The 18,691-nt window shown below is 41.4% G+C and overlaps 1 protein-coding gene and 1 long non-coding RNA gene across 4 annotated transcripts in view; one reads left to right on the forward strand and one right to left on the reverse strand.

Moving 5' to 3' along the window:
• The window catches only part of LOC310685426, a 621,470-nt gene extending 614,127 nt beyond the window's left edge, over positions 1–7,343 (forward strand). Inside the window, exon 3 of the long non-coding RNA XR_014515241.1 lies at positions 7,331–7,343. This is a non-coding gene — a long non-coding RNA (uncharacterized lncRNA). The remainder of the gene's footprint in view (positions 1–7,330) is intronic.
• The window catches only part of GPM6A (glycoprotein M6A), a 170,876-nt gene that overhangs the window by 28,339 nt on the left and 123,846 nt on the right, over positions 1–18,691 (reverse strand). For all 3 annotated transcript variants that reach the window (XM_083457562.1, XM_083457560.1, XM_083457561.1), the window contains one exon: positions 4,014–4,206. In XM_083457562.1, the coding sequence (XP_083313688.1) occupies positions 4,014–4,206 (193 nt within the window). The remainder of the gene's footprint in view (positions 1–4,013; positions 4,207–18,691) is intronic.

The raw sequence follows: 18,691 nt of genomic DNA on the forward strand, positions 1-18,691 counted from the left end.
ACCCAACTCTATCTGCTGATGGATGGCCATCCTGACTCGGCCCCAGACACACTGATCAGATGCTTCGAAGCTGTGGCTGGATGGTTACGTGGGAGCCGGTTGAAGTTAAATCCTTCGAAGACAGAGGTCCTCTGGCTGGGACGGGACGATATGGGATTGAGGGGGCAACACCCATCTCTAGCGGGGGTGCAATTAGTGCCAGCACCGTCCGTTAAGAGCTTGGGTGTAATCTTCGATACCTCCCTCTCCATGGAGGCGCAGATTGCAGCTATAAGAAAGGCGGCATTTTTTCATCTCCGCCAAGCTAAGCAGTTGGCTCCTTACCTCTCTCGCCCTGACCTAGCCACTGTGATCCACGTGACGGTTACCTCCAGACTGGATTATTGTAACTCGCTCTACGTGGGGCTGCCCTTGAGACTGACCCAGAAACTCCAGCGGGTGCAGAATGCCGCAGCGAGACTCCTTACGGGGTCTTCGCTGCGAGATCACATTCATCCGGTGCTATACCAGCTGCACTGGTTACCGGTGGAGTACAGGATCAGGTTTAAGGTGCTGGTTTTAACCTTCAAAGCCCTATACGGCCTAGGACCCTCGTACCTACGGGACCGCCTCTCCTGGTATGCCCCACAGAGGAACTTACGGTCTTCAAATAAAAATATCTTGAAGGTCCCAGGCCACAGAGAGGTTAGGCTGGCCTCAACTAGAGCCAGGGCTTTTTCAGCTGCGGCTCCAACCTAGAGACTAGGGCCCTGCAAGACTTGACATCGTTCCGCAGGGCCTGCAAGACAGAGCTGTTCCACCAGGCCTTTGGTCAGGGTGCAGCCTGACTCCCTCCTTTGGCAATCTTTACAAAACTTTAGTTTATGGTTGCCATCAATTTTGAATTTGATCTTAATTAATTTTTTATAATGTTTTATAATGTTGCACTATTTTAGTGTTGTTAGCCGCCCTGAGCCCGGCTTCGGCTGGGGAGGGCGGGATATAAATAAAATTTTTTATTATTATTAATTTATTATGTAAAGATTGAACTTACGTTATATTGAGATAAATGTGCCAATAAATGCTAGAGAAGCCATAAGCATGATTAAATATAATTTACCACAATTAGTTCCAAAATCAGTTTTGTAGTCCTGGCAGGAGGTGTGTGTGTTAGACAAGGATGATAAAGACATTTTATGCAACCCTGATTCATTGTTTTATTGGATTGATTCACACATCTTGGTAAACTATAATGAATGGTTTACTATGACTTTCACCTGCTTATAATAAGAATAGTAATTTTATTATTTATACCCCACCCATCTTGCTGGGTTTCCCCAGTATATCTAAAAACATAGTGCATCAAATGTTAAAAACCTCCCGATACAGGGCTGCCTTCTGATGTCTTCTACAAGTTGTGTAATTCCTTATCTCCTTGACATCTGAAGAGAGGGCATTCCACAGGGAGGAAGCCACTACTGAGAAGGCCCTCTGCCTGGTTCCCTGTAACTTCACTTCTTGCAGTGAGGGAAGCAGCAAAAGACCCTTGGAGGAGGACCTCAGTGTCCAGGCTGAGTGATGGGGGTAGAGAGGCTCCTGCAGGTATACTGGGCCAAGGCCATTTAGGGCTTGAAATGCACTGGGAGCCAGTGAAAATTCTTTTGGACTGGTGTTATATGGTCCCAGCAGTCACTCCCAGTCACCAGTCTAGCTGCCACATTCTGGATTAGTTGTAGTTTTCTGGTCACCTTCAAAGGTAGCCCCACGTAGAGCGCATTGCAGTAGTCCAAGTGGGAGATAATCAGGGCATGCACCACTCTGGCAAGGCAGTCCGTGGGCAGGTAGGATCTCAGCCAGCGTACCAGATGGAGCTGGTAGACAGCTGCCCTGGACACAGAATTGACCTGCGCCTCCATGGACAGCTGTGAGTCCAAAATGACTCCAAGGCTGCACGCCTGGTCCTCCAGGAGCACAGTTACCCCATTCAGCATCAGGGAGTCCTCCACACCCGCCCGCCTCCTGTCCCCCAAAAACAGTACTTCTGTCTTGTCGGGATTCAACCTCAATCTGTTAGCCACCATCCATCCTCCAACTTCCTCCAGACACTCACACAGGATCTTCACCACCTTCACTGGTTCTGATTTGAAGGAGAGGTAGAACTGGGTATCATCTGCATACTGGTAGACACCCAGTCCCAACCCCCTGATGATCTTTCCCAGCGGCTTAATGTAGATCAGGCATAGGCAAACTCTGGCCCTCCAGATATTTGGGACTACAATTCCCACCATCCCTGACCACTAGGGATGATGGGAATTGTAGTCCCAAACATCTGGAGGGCCTGAGTTTGCCTATGCCTGATGTAGATGTTAAAAAGCATAGGGCAGAGGACCAAGCCCTGAGGCACCACACAAGTGAGAGCCCAGAGGGCTGAACACTCATCCCCCAACACCACTTTCTGGCTTTGCTCCTTGTTACTAGTATTACTCCTAGTATTTACTCCTTGCTTAATATTATGTTCAAAAGGGATTGCTTTTTGTTTCACTTAAACAAACCATGATCAGATATAAATCTAAACCAAAATGTCTGGCTTGTTTCTTTTGCATGATAGTGGAGAGGAATAGAGCAATCAGATCACCAAATATCATAGATGACAATGAATTTAAACCTTGGTCTCCCCTGTCCTAGTCTAACACTCTAACCACTACAACACATTGTCACTATATGTGCATATCTCTATCTTGCTATTTACAATGAGACAAAAGTGTATGTATTGCAGGGGAAATACAGAATTCCCAAGGAATGGAAGTAATCTTCAGGCATCAATTGTATTTTAAAAATGAACAAATTAATTGATAAATACTTTATCATTGTCTCTGAATTCTTTGTATATAACTATGTTTCTTGACTGATGTTTCATGTACAGCTCTGACATAGCAGACCTGGATAATTTGTGAAAAGCTTAATGCATTGATTTACTATGTTTCTGCAATAACAGCTACCCAGAGACTCATTAAGTTAAAGTCTAGAAAAACGGGTTAGCTTTCATTCAGTAATAAACCAGAGACTGAGCTGTGAAGCCAGCTTTGGAAACATTATTCTAAATGCAATTCTAAAAATATAACCGAATTTAAGAAGAGCAATATAAGCAATATTAATGAGCACCAATCATAAAGCAATCAAGCTAAAATATGTGAATTCTCCATCACCAGCCACACACACACAGCACCACATTAAGTATTTCCTATTCCTGGAAAGTGAAGTGTATCCTTCGGGACTTTCTCAATTCCTCCCTTCAGCCCCCTGTATGTCCCCAAAATCTGCTCTGGAGCTTCCAACACTCCGAGCTTGGGGAATTGCATGGGAACGAAGAGAAGATCCAAGTTCTGTTGTGTGAGTGGAAGTCCATTGCACTTGCACACAAGCAGTGTTGAAAACAACCCTCTCTTCCTACTAGGTGGCCATGTTCTCCTTGCCACCGCTCAACCTGCTAACACTTAACAAGTCCTGCCAGTGGAAGCCTTGTGCAAGGATTTGCAATGGGGCTTTCCCCCCTCTCCTTCTCCTGTGTCCCTCTCCCAAACAGCTCTGGTCAGGTGAACCCCCAGAACATTAAATAGGAAGATGGAGGGGAAATGCATGCATGGTCAGAACACTTGTAACAGCCTGACACTTAATTCCACCAAGTGTCCATTTCTGCACCCACTAAAGCACCCACCTACCTTCACATTTCCTTAGAAACCAGCATGGATAGTCCACACAGACTGAATGCAGCCCACAGCTAGATTTCATCCAACCCTAGATTTAATTTTTTTATGATATTGAAATGTACACTCCTTTTGCAGGATGAAAAACTATCAATAGAAATATTTATATAGTGAGAAATATTTTATATCCATATGCTATGAAATAGATTTAGAAGAAATTCAAGCAAATGTTTTCTGTTCACTTGGCTGCATAATGCCTGACATAGGGAGGGTTAGTAATTGCATCTTGTATTGCAGTGATATAAATGCAAAGGTTAAGCTGAGACTTACATGGTAAAGACATCAATAGTGTCCCCAGGAGCTCTTGCCATCTCAAAGTAGGTCTGAAGAATGTTGACAGTTCCCGAGAGGGCTTCATGACCACAGCCACAGAAGAGGGCAACCCCAGCATACAGCAGGATGGTGGCAATCAAGGAGGCGTAGGGAATGCCCCCCAAGCACTTGATGCAGCATTCAAAGCACCCTGGACAAAACAGAAGAGAAGACTATTCTTAACACATTTTAATTTTCCTCTGCCTCAAAGCTAACCCACGTTTTCTTTTTCTTATTTCAGGACAGTATTTGCAGTCATGTGTTGCCTATACACTCTGCTGGGAGTCTGAGTATGCAAATACCCTGAGGGTATATTCTAAAATAAAATTTCTAAGAGACACCAGTGTTCTCTTTTCTTTCTAGTACCAAAGCACCCTGAAAAAAATAGTGATGCAGCTAGGTGATCTGAAAGACCCAGCCCTTGCTGTCAGACAGGAAATAAGCCCTTGAACCTAAAGGCTAGCCACAAATTAGGAAAGTAGAGAAAAGGAGTGAAAATGGAAGCCTGTAGATCCAATATGCAGGGTAAACCTCCTGATTTTGAGTCTTGGTCAGAGAGAAGACTCATGCACATGGCATACCTTTCACTTATCACTGTCAGCTGAGGACCACACTTCGCGCACCTGATAATGTGGACATTAGTCCATGACAGCTTATGCCACAATACATTTCATGGTGTTTAAGGTGCTACATGATTCTTTGTTTACATCAAGAAAAAACAACAAATACATTACTTTTCTGGAAACTATCCAAAACATCCTACCTGTGACTGAAGCTCCCTGACATTATGAATTCTTTTACATGTCTGAATAACAACAAACACTCACACACAAGCATTATGGATTAACATAGATCCATAGTTTTAGATTCTTCAAAGAGGAAGTTATGAAGTGCTTAGGGAGGGAATAATATCAAGAGAAAGATAGTGAAGCCTTATCTACACTAGAGACTTGAAGAAATCCAGTCGTGCCACATATTCAACATTATATGTATACACGCAAGGAATGCGGTACAAGCACAAGACCATTTTCATTTTCACAACCTTTGCTTTTTATTGGCTCCTGCAGCCCCCTCATTCCTCATGATTCACTTCTACTTGGACCAGCGACTTCCTTTGCATGATGATGGCTCAAGTCTGCCATTGGTAATGTTATATTTATGGGTACCTGGCCGAAAGTTGTGTGGCCAACAAGAAACCTGAGCTAGAATTTCCGTGGTTGTTCAAATCAACTGCAACAGTTCAAAAGTCCTTTTGCACTCAACTTTAAGCACCTTAATCCCAAGATCCATGTAGTTTTAATGCCCATATCTCCCCAGAGGCTGTAATTATTATAGATGATTTTAATACAGATGATTGCTCCACTGGGGGGAGTGAAGATGCCAAGAATGAGTCACATTGTTATTGTCGCATTGTCACTATTTTTAGCTGAACCAGCAGTGTATTTGTAAACCTCCATACCATTCTAGCATGCAAGGGCAAAGGCTTCCATGCTTTGATTAACCTAGCAGAGGTTGGGATAAAACTATATCCAGAGATGAGAACATGGTTCTCCTGTACTACCAAACAGCACTGCCAGTGCAGATAATAACCTGCCTTAACAAAGGAAGAACATATTCCAGATGTCCCCTTCTCTCCTGTTTCTTATAGGGAATTGGTCTACTGGTCCATTTTGGTCCAAAGACACCAAACACTGTCTATGTGATATGAATCTGGGACCTTCTGTATGCAAACCTTGTATTATACCACTGAGCTATGGCCTCTCCACATAGGTACAGAGCAAGGGTGGGAAACCTGTTTCCTTCCAGATGTTGAACTCCAACTTAAATCAGCCCCAGCAAGAATGAGTAAGAGTTAGGGAAGTTGAGAGTTGTAGTCCAGCAACAGTCAAAGGGCTACATCTTCCCCAGAAGTTGGTTGATTCCTATTCTCTTCAACTTTAGTGCAACTGTGGTCCAGAACATCTGGAATGCCACAGGTTCCCCAACTCTAGGGGAGCTTGATCTCTCTTCATAACAAACTACAAACTGGGAAACTACAGCACTACTATTTCATGCCAGAAATCACAGATCTCTAGACCATAGTTTCCCCTGGCACTGCTATACAGTTCTTGAAACAAAGATATCCCCCCTTCCATTTTGCTATGCTTTTGTGTCATGCCTCTAAGACTGCAGCAAGAGTTTCCCATCTATATGTACAACACCTAGTTTTTATTAAGTGCACTAGACTCCTATGTACAACTCAGCAAGGTGAAAGAAAGTTCATTACTATTCTCCTTGCACACTCTCACACAAAATCTCTGGTGCCTAATCTGACTAACTTTAGCTTTTTCTTCACATGATCTGACAGTAATTTTTCTCTTCTCTGGAGAATAACTGCCAACTGGACTGTCTATTTAATCTGTGTGGATCTTTCATTTTTCTTCTTTGCTTCAAAGCACAGGGAATGTAGAAATATGTTTTTAACTCAAGGAAGAAAATAAGTGTTCCAACACTTTTGGGGGTCATTCAATCTGGGATACATATGTGTTACCTGTTGAAGGGTTATGTCTCAGTTACACCTGGTGAAATTTAGGTTGCAACATAAATTTAATATCAAAATAATTTCCTTGTAAAGCAGATGTTCTATTAGTATTTTGACTTATTAGTCATATACTATGGGAAAGTACCGGTATCTAAGCAACTTACAAAAAGGTTTAAAATCAACAAAGTCTAATATTTTAACAATACATTTTATGGCATAATAATAATATCATATTCCTCCATGGGGAGTGTTAATGTGTCATTAATTTACCCAGTTCAAGGCAAGACCCATTCATATTTAATCACAAGGCTCAAATAATAATACTTGAGTTTATGCATTTCAGTGAGCATATCTCAGAATGTTATATATTGGAAATGCGTTTCCATACCAAAATCATAAAATGAAAAGACTTGAGGACATGTGATATATGTAAAATGGAAATAGTTTACTTTGCTTTTTGTTTTAAAGTAAATGTGCTTGGTTCTGCGAGGATTTTGCATCAAAAAAGAGCCATTCTTTAAGGTCATCCTCTTTTTACATGTCTAATTCTCTCAATAAAATCAATTTCCATATAGAATATGGCTACTTGGGCAGTTGACAAATTCTAACCGTTTCTGCTTTCCTGGGTGAATAGTGCCAATGAGTGAACTATGTTCATAAAGTAGATTATATGTAGTTATCCACTTATATCTGGGTATCATTTCAGTTTTCAGTGAGAGGGAGGTGGTCAGTAAGGTGTGCAAGAGAGAGAGAGAGAGAGAGAGCAGTTTTGAATCTGAATAGAATGAGACAGAGAATATTTCAGAGTTGTAAACTAGCTGTAGAGGAAGCACCCTGAGGAGCAAAGATTAAGACTCTCTCTAGGGATTTGTTGCCTGCTGAAAGAATGCCTATTTGCTTTCAGGATGCTCTGCTTGCACATTTGCAATCCAAAAGAAACCCAACTTGGTAACATTGCCCCTAGCATGTTCCACTGCTCAGGAAGTTGGGAGAGGGCACCTAATGATATGACTCATGTTAAATTGCAGCATCAAAGGAAAAGAATGGTTTTCTTTGATGTCGGTTGAAAATACGGAACTTCATCGTAAATGCATTTTTAAAATGCAGGATATATCTTCAGTTGAAATAGTGCATGTCCTTACGTTACTAGAATCCTTTTTAAAACAATCAGTACATTCCTCCCACTGCCTTTATAAAAAGGATGAGGTGGGTTGGGCATGATCAAAATAATTCTGCCTCTGGGCTTCCATTTGAAAGCTCAGGAATGAAAAACCCAGCCTCCTTTCACACTTCTCATGTACAGCAAAACTCATCCTATACAAGATGAAAGTGCTAGGCATGCACAAACAAAGGTCCTCATGGCAATAAGAGAGATCACTTATTTTAAACATTAGCCTGGTAGCAATAGGAGATTGGAAATTCCATGCATGAGAGGGATGGAGCAGGAAGACTAGGGTGCTCTTTCCCTCCTCTGTGTCCAGCACTGAAAGCAAGCACTGACAGGGGAGGGATGCTCCTTCTTCCGCATTCAGCATAGAAATGCATCTCTCTGTCTCTTGCCAGCCCATAGCAAGTTTCTTTTAAAAAATGCAATCTAGTAAATTTGGGGGCATACTTACAAGGCTATTTTAGTTATAGGTGTTTGTTCCTAAAAATGCACACAGCAAAAGTGCTAAGCTGACATTTGTATGTGTATGTGTGAGTTTCTTGAACAGTTTTGCATCCACCAAAATTCAATATGTCTAAGAGGGCATGTGAATGATGTAAGAATGGTCACAGGGGGGAGAGCGGGGATGTGTGAGCCCATTGCCAAGGCAACTGTGCTTCATGACTTGTTGCTCTGCGCTGACTTGACGATGAACTGCCAGTACAATGTGGCAAGATTTGGCCCTGTTGCCTTGGCACTGACTCAAGGTGCATCTTCTTCCAAGTGCTGTGGGTATTAGAAGAAAAAATAGATTGATACTGTGATCCCAGAAGTCTCTTCTCTAGTGCTCAGTGCATTATTTCACTTGGTAAGAAAGGAACCTGTAAATTATCACTGCTTAAACCGCTTGCTTAATTATTCTTTGGTGAATTATTCGACAATCTCTCATAGAAATATCGAGGGGGAAATGAAAATATGAGTAACTCTAGAAACTCACTATACCTTTTACCTTTGAACTCTTAGCTCAGTGTTTTGGAACCAGTATCTGCCAAACAAAAGTATCTCATCCTGTGGGGCAGAGTCACAGCAAGAGCCTCCCATGAGTGGAGTCATTGCCACTTACTTGCGAGGGGCAAGATGGCAGCCAAGTCAGGTCTGCATGAACAACTGGTAGAAATGCTAGATTAGTTCTGCCAATGTACTGAAAGGGCATAAGAGGAAGGAACTCTTCCTTGACTTTGCACAAGGCAACCTCCACCTGACTTCTCATCTTCTCCATTGGGACAGGTCAGATATATTATCTCTGCAGCATTTGTAATGAAAGGCTATCTCAGTTGCCTAGAATTCTTAGTAAGCATTTGAAATTTGAACTATGTTTTTTGATAGATAGATAGATAGAAGATGGATTGATAGATAGACAGACAGACAGACAGATAGATAGATAGATAGATGATAGATAGATAGATAGATAGACAGACAGATTGATAGATGATAGATAGATAGATGATAGATAGATAGATAGATGATAGATAGATAGATAGATATGATAGATAGATATAGATAGATGATAGATAGATAGATAGATAGATAGATAGATGATAGATAGATAGATAGATAGATAGATAGATAGATAGATGATAGATATAGATAGATAGATAGATAGATAGATAGATAGATAGATAGATAGATAGATGATAGATAGATAGATAGATGATAGATAGATGATAGATGATAGATAGATAGATAGATGATAGATAGATAGATAGATAGATAGATAGATAGATAGATAGATGATAGATGATAGATAGATGATAGATAGACACACACACACACACACACACACACTTATCTAAATAACTTAGTTGTGGGGATGAAACTCTCCTATGAGATGCAGAAATGTTCAGTGTTCTGAAACAAACCTTTTAAGTGGAGATCTGTATCCCAGCTGCATCTCTACTAAAACTATTTTCTTTTGTTTTTATTTGTGGAATTATTTTTAAATGCTTTGCAATTATTTTATGGATGGATGGAGCTGTTTCATTTGTTTTATAATTGTATATATTATTGTTGTAACCTGCCCTGTGACCCTGTAGTCAAGGGCAGGTGAGAAATCTAAGAAAATAAACAAATATAAACAAAAAGCTCAGTTGATAGAGTGTGGTGCTGATAATGCCAAGGTTGCAAGTTTGATCCTCATATGAGACAGCTGCATATCCCTGCATTGCAGGGGGTTGGACCAGAAGGTCCTCAGGGTCCCTTCCAATTCTTCAATTCTATGATTCTGTGAAATAAATAAACAGTAGGCCAACCCATTGGAATTTAGACACTGGCATTTCCAGTTAAAATAGGTCTCCATCCTCGGACAAATTCAAGTCAATCTAATGGTAGACATGAAGAAGGGCGGTCCCCAGCCTACACCAAAAGAACAAGGCTTGGGGAAGTACCACCTTCTAGCTCAACAATTAAGCCCCATTCATTTTTAGTAGAAGTTCTTCTCCCAGCAGATGACACTGTCAGTGCCCTTGCCTACATTACACTTCTAAATGTACTAGCTCAACCTTGGGAGAGGAAGAAGGGGAAACTATATGGAATCTAGTTGGAGCAGGAGGAAAGTAGTCGAGCAGACAAAACCATGTGCAGATCAAGTCTGGAGGAGCCACTGATTCACTGGCGGCTGCATGACATACATGTCAGCCTGGAAAGTACAGGGATGCACCCTCTGATATTCAAGGAGGAAGACATGGACTTAGTATCAAGACTTCTGTTTCTCATTCTCCACACACACACCCAACCATGTACTTTTGAAACTGCCTTAATCAGTTGCCAAAGTCTAAACACTCATGAAAGTAACTCTACATGCCCAGCAAGGATTTTACTTAGGTTTGTTCAAACATTGCAACACACAGCAGATTATTTCTGAAACATAGGAACTCTTGAGGGTTGAGGGTTGGGGCTTTCTCAGTGAAGCAAAGCTCGGCTGACTGGATGGGTATACAAAAGCAAAAGGAGCTCTCTGGATTATGGCCAACATGTATATTTTTAGCCCATTTGAGACTTAATCTATGCCCAAACTGATACAGACTCAGTAGTTTCTAAAGTAGTGGAAGTTGTTTCTATAAAGACATCTCAGTGTGCCTATTTATGGTTTTTAAAGCATACAATATGCCCAAAGCACACAAAGACTGGAAATAAATTAATCAATATATCCAACAACTTAATTGCACTTCATATATTTCATTAAACTGAGAACTCTCATTTATGGGACATTAATGGTTATGAAAATACAGAGGAAAATTGTGTTGTGATTAGCTTTTATGTGTTTTCAGTACATTAAGTTTATTGCAATATAAATGAGTTATCCTACTCCCACAGCTAATAAACATGTAAGATATGGACATTTAGCAGTGCCTGCATGTAAGGTAAATTAGTCAGTCACATTGCAGACAGACCCTCTCATCCAAAAACTTACCAAATGTGTTGGTCCACTTTGTCCATCTGCCTTACTTAACATAATCACGAAGTTGTAAAATAAAAAGGGCACAACTGCATCTATCTTCCCATTCTACTACAAAGGTGGTGGTCTTGGCAAATCAGCTAATAATTTTATTATCATTGGTTTGGCCCCTAACTTTTCTTCTGTGAATGGGATTTATGGAAAGGGACCTCCCCTTCCCATTGTAGGCTACTGTGCCTTCTGAAAATCTGTTCCTGGAGGTTGAGGGACTCTTGGAAATAGTGTCATGGGTTCAAAACCCACGATGGGCAAAATATTGCAAGGAGTTGGATTAGGTGACCCTCATGGTCCCGTCCAACTCTATGATTCTATTATTGTTCCAAAAATATTTTGCACAACTTTGATTGGTCACTGCAGTGTCCACTACTTGGCAGCTAATTTGTGGACACACCCTTATAGAACCTCACCCCACAGGCTTGTATTGAACATAAAGTAAATTTGTCCACGTGAAACATTGTTTTTTCTTTATTACTTGAAACATAAAAATGGGATTCCTGTGCCTTTATGAATAAAAATTTAATTCATTTTATTCATGAGAACTAGAATGAAACATTAAATTTTCAAAATGGTATTCCATAGATGCTCATGGGAGAATTCCCACAATGTATTTTTCCTTAGGTTTGCATTGTTATGGACAAGATAATTCGGTTTCCATGGGCTGAGGCAGCTGGGGAAAGTGCCACTGCAATCATAGGAATTGTTACCAGCCATATCCCGCGACTGCTCATTTCACACATTCTGTTTGCCCATCTGGACCATGCATCAGCTCATATGTCTTGAAAATTGTATAACCAAATAAAACTCTCTGTTGCTGGGATTGCTGCAGAGGTCATTATCTATGGTGCCTAACAGTAATCTAACAGTTGTCTACCTGTATCTGTTTTCTCATAGTAGCAGCATATAAACTGCAGTGTACACACACACAGTTCTACACAAACTCTTGGCCTAGCTGGATATAAGGTCAGTAAGAGTAACAGCATACCATGCCAGAGGCAACAGAGAGCACTGATCTTGGTCCTAACTTAAGTATGGGATCTGACATTTTTGCAACGATGTAGCATATTGTGAGCAAGATATTGTGCAACTAGATATCTGCTATGATATGGTAACCTAAATGGCTGTAAGGAAAGTCTCCTTCACAGTTAGTATTTAAAGCTGGGAAGGTGGGAACTTCTCCCATGAAAGTTACGTTTGGCCTGATCAGTACCACTGCATCCCTGGCTCAATTAAGACAGAAGAATACGAATTTTCCACTATGAAATGTATTGTTGTTATAATTATTAATTTGAATTTGTATTGCACTCTTTAACTCAAAGGTTGCCAGGGCAGTAAAGAAATCTATCTGGCACTATTTCCTCTTACTGATACAGGTCTGTCCCATGATGCATCAAGTGTTATCAGCAGCAGTTATTGCCAGCCAAATACATGCATGTGTGTGTGCACACGCACACATGTGTGCCCCCCCATTTTATTTTCTTACATTTCTAAGCAGGCAACAAAAAAAACACACCCCAAAATATTAATCAAGCCATTGAGCCACCACACAGAAATGTTAAGCTCAGTTAAACATGGTGGGTCACAAATGGTTCTGGCCCCAATATAAGCTCTCAAAACCAGGTATAGAAGAGAAGCAAAAAATACAAACAGCATGGAAATCCCAGGACAGCCCTGGTGTTACCACTCTATGGAGAGTAATAATAATAATAATAATAATTTATTATTTATACCCCGCCCATCTGGCTGGGTTTCCCCAGCCACTCTGGGCGGCTTCCAAAAGAATATTAATACATCAAACATTAAAAGCTTCCCTAAACAGGGAGGAAACAGGGAGTAGGGAGGAAACCTCAGTTATCCAAACTTGTGACGATCGGTCAAAGATAGTAAGTAAAAGTTAGAAATTTCTCAATATTCTGCCTCTTAAAGCAGAGGTTTTCAACCTTTCTGAGTCCACGGCTCCCTTGACCAACTACAATCTTTCTGCAGCACCCCTGTGGGGCTCAGGAGCCCTGTTACTATGTCACCCCTTGCCTGCAGAACTTGCAGCCTCTCACCCTTTTTCGAGCACCGTCCCTTGTGGAGTGTTCCCTCAGCCTCCTCTCCTCCCCTCTCCTTGGGAGTCCTCCAGGCAGCCGCTGCTGCCACCCCTGGTCTGTGAGCTGCACCCTGCCCCCAAAAGAGGTGCCTCCTCACACTGCCCCACAGGGATCTGGGCAGAGGATGCCCCCAGCCTTAGTGGCCCAATGGAGACTGGCCAAAGGTGAACATGAGGCCAGCACCTTACCTAGGGAGGCAGCAGTGGCGGCAGCAGGGCTGCAGCAACAAACAGCTGTGGAAGTCTTTAGAAGGCAGAGATGCAAGAGGGAATTAGAGGAGGGTGGGAAGGAAAGGGGGACAGAGGCCAGTGTTGCCTGTGGCACTCCTGGCCATCATTCAAGGCACCCCAGGGTGGCATTGCACACTGGTTGAAAACCTCTGTCTTAAAGAGTTCTTTTAGGATTCCTGTTTATGAACTGCGTAATTTAGGTTACAATCCTGGGCGCAGTTATCTTTGTTTAATGTATATATATATATATATATATATATATATATGCTGGAAGCCGCCCAGAGCAGCTGGGGCAATCCCAGTCAGATGAGCAAGGTACAAATATTATTATTTGTAATAACTATCTGGGAGTAAACCCTGCTGATCACATGGGAATTACAGGCTTGTGATATAAGTTTATGTTTTACGGATAATTTTCTGGGGGGAAATGATTTTTAAAAATAAAAAAACTTTTGTTTTCTGATTCAACTATGGAAATATAATTCCAAGGTCTCTGATAAGAAGGGAGCAGGAAGAGGATAATGCCTTTCATTGCACCAGGGGCCCCTTTATGTGTAAGCAGGCATCAGGACCTCCCCACAAAACACTGTGCATTGAATGTGCCAGCCGCCTCCCTTCCTCTGCTGCAAGGAGTGGAACCTGTGGACCACCAGAGGCTGTTGGACTTTGGCTCTCATCAGCACCAGCCAGAACACACAATGAGATGATGAGAATTGGAATCCAGCACCCTATGGAGGGCCATAGACTCCACAGGTTTCTTCTGCCGCCTCCTCTCTGCATGCAATCAGTGAGAAACAATGGTGTACATAGTTTATCTGTGTCAGTCTATACCTGTATCTGTACTGAACCTGAAATTGTTTCACATCAGCTTTTATTGTTGGTTTTTTTAAAAAAAATGTGAATCACTTTTGGATGTTTTATGGGAAAGAATAGTGATGTGCCAATGACAGCAATTCCCCCTGCAGCTGCACACCTGCAGCTCCATAGCTGTCAGTAAAGCATATTGAAAGCCATTTGTTACAACCCCTTGCCCCCTATTTTATTCATTTTTTTGAAATAGCCCTATGCTGCCCTTCCTCCTATTTAGGATTTCAAGGTTCTCTGTAGCCAGCTGTACCCTACACTTCTGGCTCTGAAGCATGAGCGAAAAGACCACAATGGAAATACAGAGCTTCAACTAACAATGAAACAAGCTACAGGGGGGAAAATGTAAAGTCAAGTGATTGTGGCCAGTTTTTAAATGGAATTTTCCCTTCTTCATTTCCTGATAATGGCAGCCGCCTATGTGGGTATTCAAAGCCTTACACAACTGATAGGATTCAGCTGTGCAACAAAAGGAAGGAAGCATTAGGGAAGCCTCACAGTTCCGTGGCCAAGGCCCTCTGTAAATGAACAAAGAAGCTACAGATACTAGGGCAACCCATGCCCTGCTGTTAACACTGGGAATGGCAGAAGCAAATTATACATCACATCAAGCTATCTTTTTATCTGGGGCTGCTCTTTAAGCATCCACAGTTTGCATTAATTCTCTATGTGAGAGATTTTAAGTAGGTGCTGAAGATACATACAGAGGGACAGAATCGTCAGGAATCTGGACTATTTTATTCCCCCACCTTGAAGAAGATGGAATGGTATACTGCTTTCTGATATTGGAACACACAGAACACATAAGGCACATAAAGGCATTATCTAGGGGAGAGAATGATTCTCGATGCAAATAACTGAAGATGAGCTCGTTTATATTAGCAAGAGATCTGCGACAGTCTTTGTTTCACCCACCCACACAGCATACATTTATTTCTCTTTTTCCCCCTGTGACTGCGGTGAGATATATGCTTGGAACAGGGCAGACCCAATGGAATAGGAAGAGAACATCAGCAGTTCTCTTCATTCTCTAAGATGCAGTAAAAGCCCAAAACTTTTTTCTGGCTGAGATAGAGCAGCAAAAGATGCCCACCTCTCAATACCAAACAATTTGCAGTAGTACCTAAGGCTAGTCAGTGTATTTTGGCACCTGAACCAGAAAATCTCAAACGTGCCTCTTCCCCTCCCTTGGTGTGTGTGTGTGTGTGTGTGTGTGTGTGTGTGTACATACACACAACAACAATAATAAATAGCTAACTAGTTTCTTGAATGCCACTTAAAATCAGCTACCTAATATGGCCACCTCACTCTACCAAATAGTAAGACCGGCCTTGATAAGATGGTTCTTCCATAAACCCAGTAAAACATAGATTCATTTTTTAAAGAATACTGCTGAGCAATTTTCATAACTTAGACTGCACTCCTGTAGCCATTTATCTGGAATAAAGCTCCACTGAATTCATTAGGACTTAATTCTGAGTAGTATAGAGGTGCACTGTGCCCACAAGCAGGATAAGTTTCAAAAAGGGAAGAATCATGGATAAAGGTTGGTGCATTAAGCCAGTATGAGCTGGGTCTAAACTTCAGGAGGCTTTGGGGCTCAATTTATGATGCGTTTTCTGACCTGGAGGGAGTTTATTTCTGACTACACCCCATTTCCATTCAGAATCTGAGTGCCCTTGCCATGAGTACCAGGTAACCTCAGTGATTGTTACTGATTTCCAAGGAAATAATTCTGGATTCCAAGGTTTCCTCTCTCACTGTCAGTCAAGCAAGGAATCAGAGCATGAATTTAGAACCTTTTGTTTTGTTTTGTTTTGTTTTGTTTTGTTTTGTTTTAGAAGAGGAATGAGTCTCTATGAAGAGCATGGAAACTAATGCAAGTCCAGGCAAAATCCATCTGTACAACAGATGTTGTTCTTATGTACAAAAGAGTAACAATGCATTGCAACTGCATTTTTAATGATATGATCAACAATGTACTAAAAGGCCCATTTTCTTGCAGCACAGACATGCCCCCAAGGCTGTCTTTTGCTAAGTACTTCAGAGAGGTCCTGCTGACATGGTACCACTAATGTAAAGAAACACTGTCACTTCCAGAGAATGCATGTACTTCAACAGTTCTAAAAGTTTCTATCAAATCACAAGCATCACATGCTGAAGTCAACTTGACCTGATCTTTCCAGTGGATTTGTATTAACTGAAGCAGTATACCAGACAGATGAGTTAGAGCAGACCCAAATATATAAATGAAATATACATGCATATAAACACAAACATATATGAAGGGTGTGAAGACTTATAACAGCACGGAGGAAAATGGCCCATACAGAGCCAGGAAGGTGCACTCAGAATTTAATAACTAATTCCTGGGCCATTTTGATGCCTTTGTCACAGGGAATTGTTCAGTCGTTTAAATAGAGCAGCTCTTCTAGCAGTGGAATGCTAGAAAGAGCTGCAATTTCATGTCTATCTAAACTGCTGAATATTTTCCCCTGATGAAGATATGAGACACAGTGGGAGCTATTTATTAAATCACAACTGGATCTCAATTGGCTTTCCCTGCTGCATTTTTCCCTTTATCAGAAGAGCTCTTTATTTTTGCTTGTTACAAATACTATGGAAATTTGTGTAAACAGTACAGTACATATATTGTACAGACAACTAACCTTTGTTTCCCCTTTATGCCCCACAAGAAGAAAATAGTAGCAGAGGCAAAACGGCAAATGGAATAAGGACAGCAATAAACTATACCCGATACAGTAAAAGACAGTCATCTCATGCCAATGGCAAGGAAGTAAGTTTAGTGAGGGGAATGGACAACAAAAACAACCAACCCTGATATTTGCCAAATATAGCTGCACAGTGATTTCTGTGGTTATCAGCATAACAAAGAAAACAGATTTGCAAATAATGGCTTTTCCATGACTTTCAATAGTTTATGGTTTGCTAAAAGCTGGGTGAACCTTAAGAGTGCTACCTTAACTTGGAACGTCAGCTCAACAAAGTAGGCACTAGAAAACTTTCTAGTAAAGTCTAACTTTAAAGCCAGTGGTGTAGTGGTTAAGAGCGGCAGTCTCGTAATCTGGTGAACCGGGTTCGCGTCTCCGCTCCTCCACATGCAGCTGCTGGGAGAGCTTGGGCCAGTCACGCTTCTTTGAAGTCTCTCAGCCCCACTCACCTCACAGAGTGTTTGTTGTGGGGGAGGAAGGGAAAGGAGAATGTTAGCCACTTTGAGACTCCTTAAAGGGAGTGAAAGGCGGGATATCTTCTTCTCTTCTTCTTCTTCTAACTTCCAAAGAAAAGGACATCTGGAGAATGACCACAGTAGAGTGGACTACTATTTTTAGACATCTATGCCAACAATACTCCAACTTCAATCCCTAACTGTTCCTTAGGCTTTGGGCTCTGTAAAAGTCCATTGTGCCTTGTTTAGGCTATTTTATAGCACCTAGGCTGTGTTTTCATGTAGCACTAAACCATAAATTAATGTTATATGCATGCATCTCAGGCTCCTGGACTCACCCTCCTTTCTCCTCTTCAGTATTTCTTTCCACCTTCAACTAACCAAGGTTTGTAGTTATATATCTGAACCTGCATAAGCTGTGGTTCACTTTAATTATGACATGCCCAAATAAACCAAATTCAAACCGCAGTTAATTACCCTAGCATGCTTGGCTAAACCATCATTAATGCTAACTGAAATTCCCAGTTTGGGCATGACAACAATCTTCAGCTAACTGAAAAGGGAAGTAGATGCTTCTGATCTCCTCACAGCCATGCTGGAGATAAAACAGAAGTACACAGGACTAAGGTTCATGCACATGATGAAACAGAACCTAAAGAGCAATCAAAACAGCTTTCGTTTTCTGAAAATAGTTTAAAAGATTCGGCTAAATGTTTACAAGTACAGAATAATATATGCTGAAGACAATTTCAACACTGGCCCAATATTCCAAATATTTTTTAAAGGGTCTTACTTAGGCAAAAATGGTTTGCAGTATTTGTAACACTGGAAGCTTGAGCTGTTATAACATGACTGAGGGCGAGAGAAAAGGCTTAAATCCAATTTCATAAAGACCACTTTATGTTTGAACTGATAATGTTTTTTTATTAGTCCCCAATGCACAGAGTTGCCCTCAAAAGCAGCCAGTAGCAAGCTCCTTCAATTGTCTGATCCGAGTTTTCCCTCCAAAGCTGCTTCACAAGGAATATTGCTCACTTTTGGGACTCTCGCAATACTCTCAGCTTCATCATTGCCACAACA

This window comes from Podarcis tiliguerta (genome assembly GCF_965153285.1).
Source record: "Podarcis tiliguerta genome assembly, chromosome: 9".
Classification (NCBI taxonomy): Eukaryota; Metazoa; Chordata; class Lepidosauria; order Squamata; family Lacertidae; genus Podarcis; species Podarcis tiliguerta.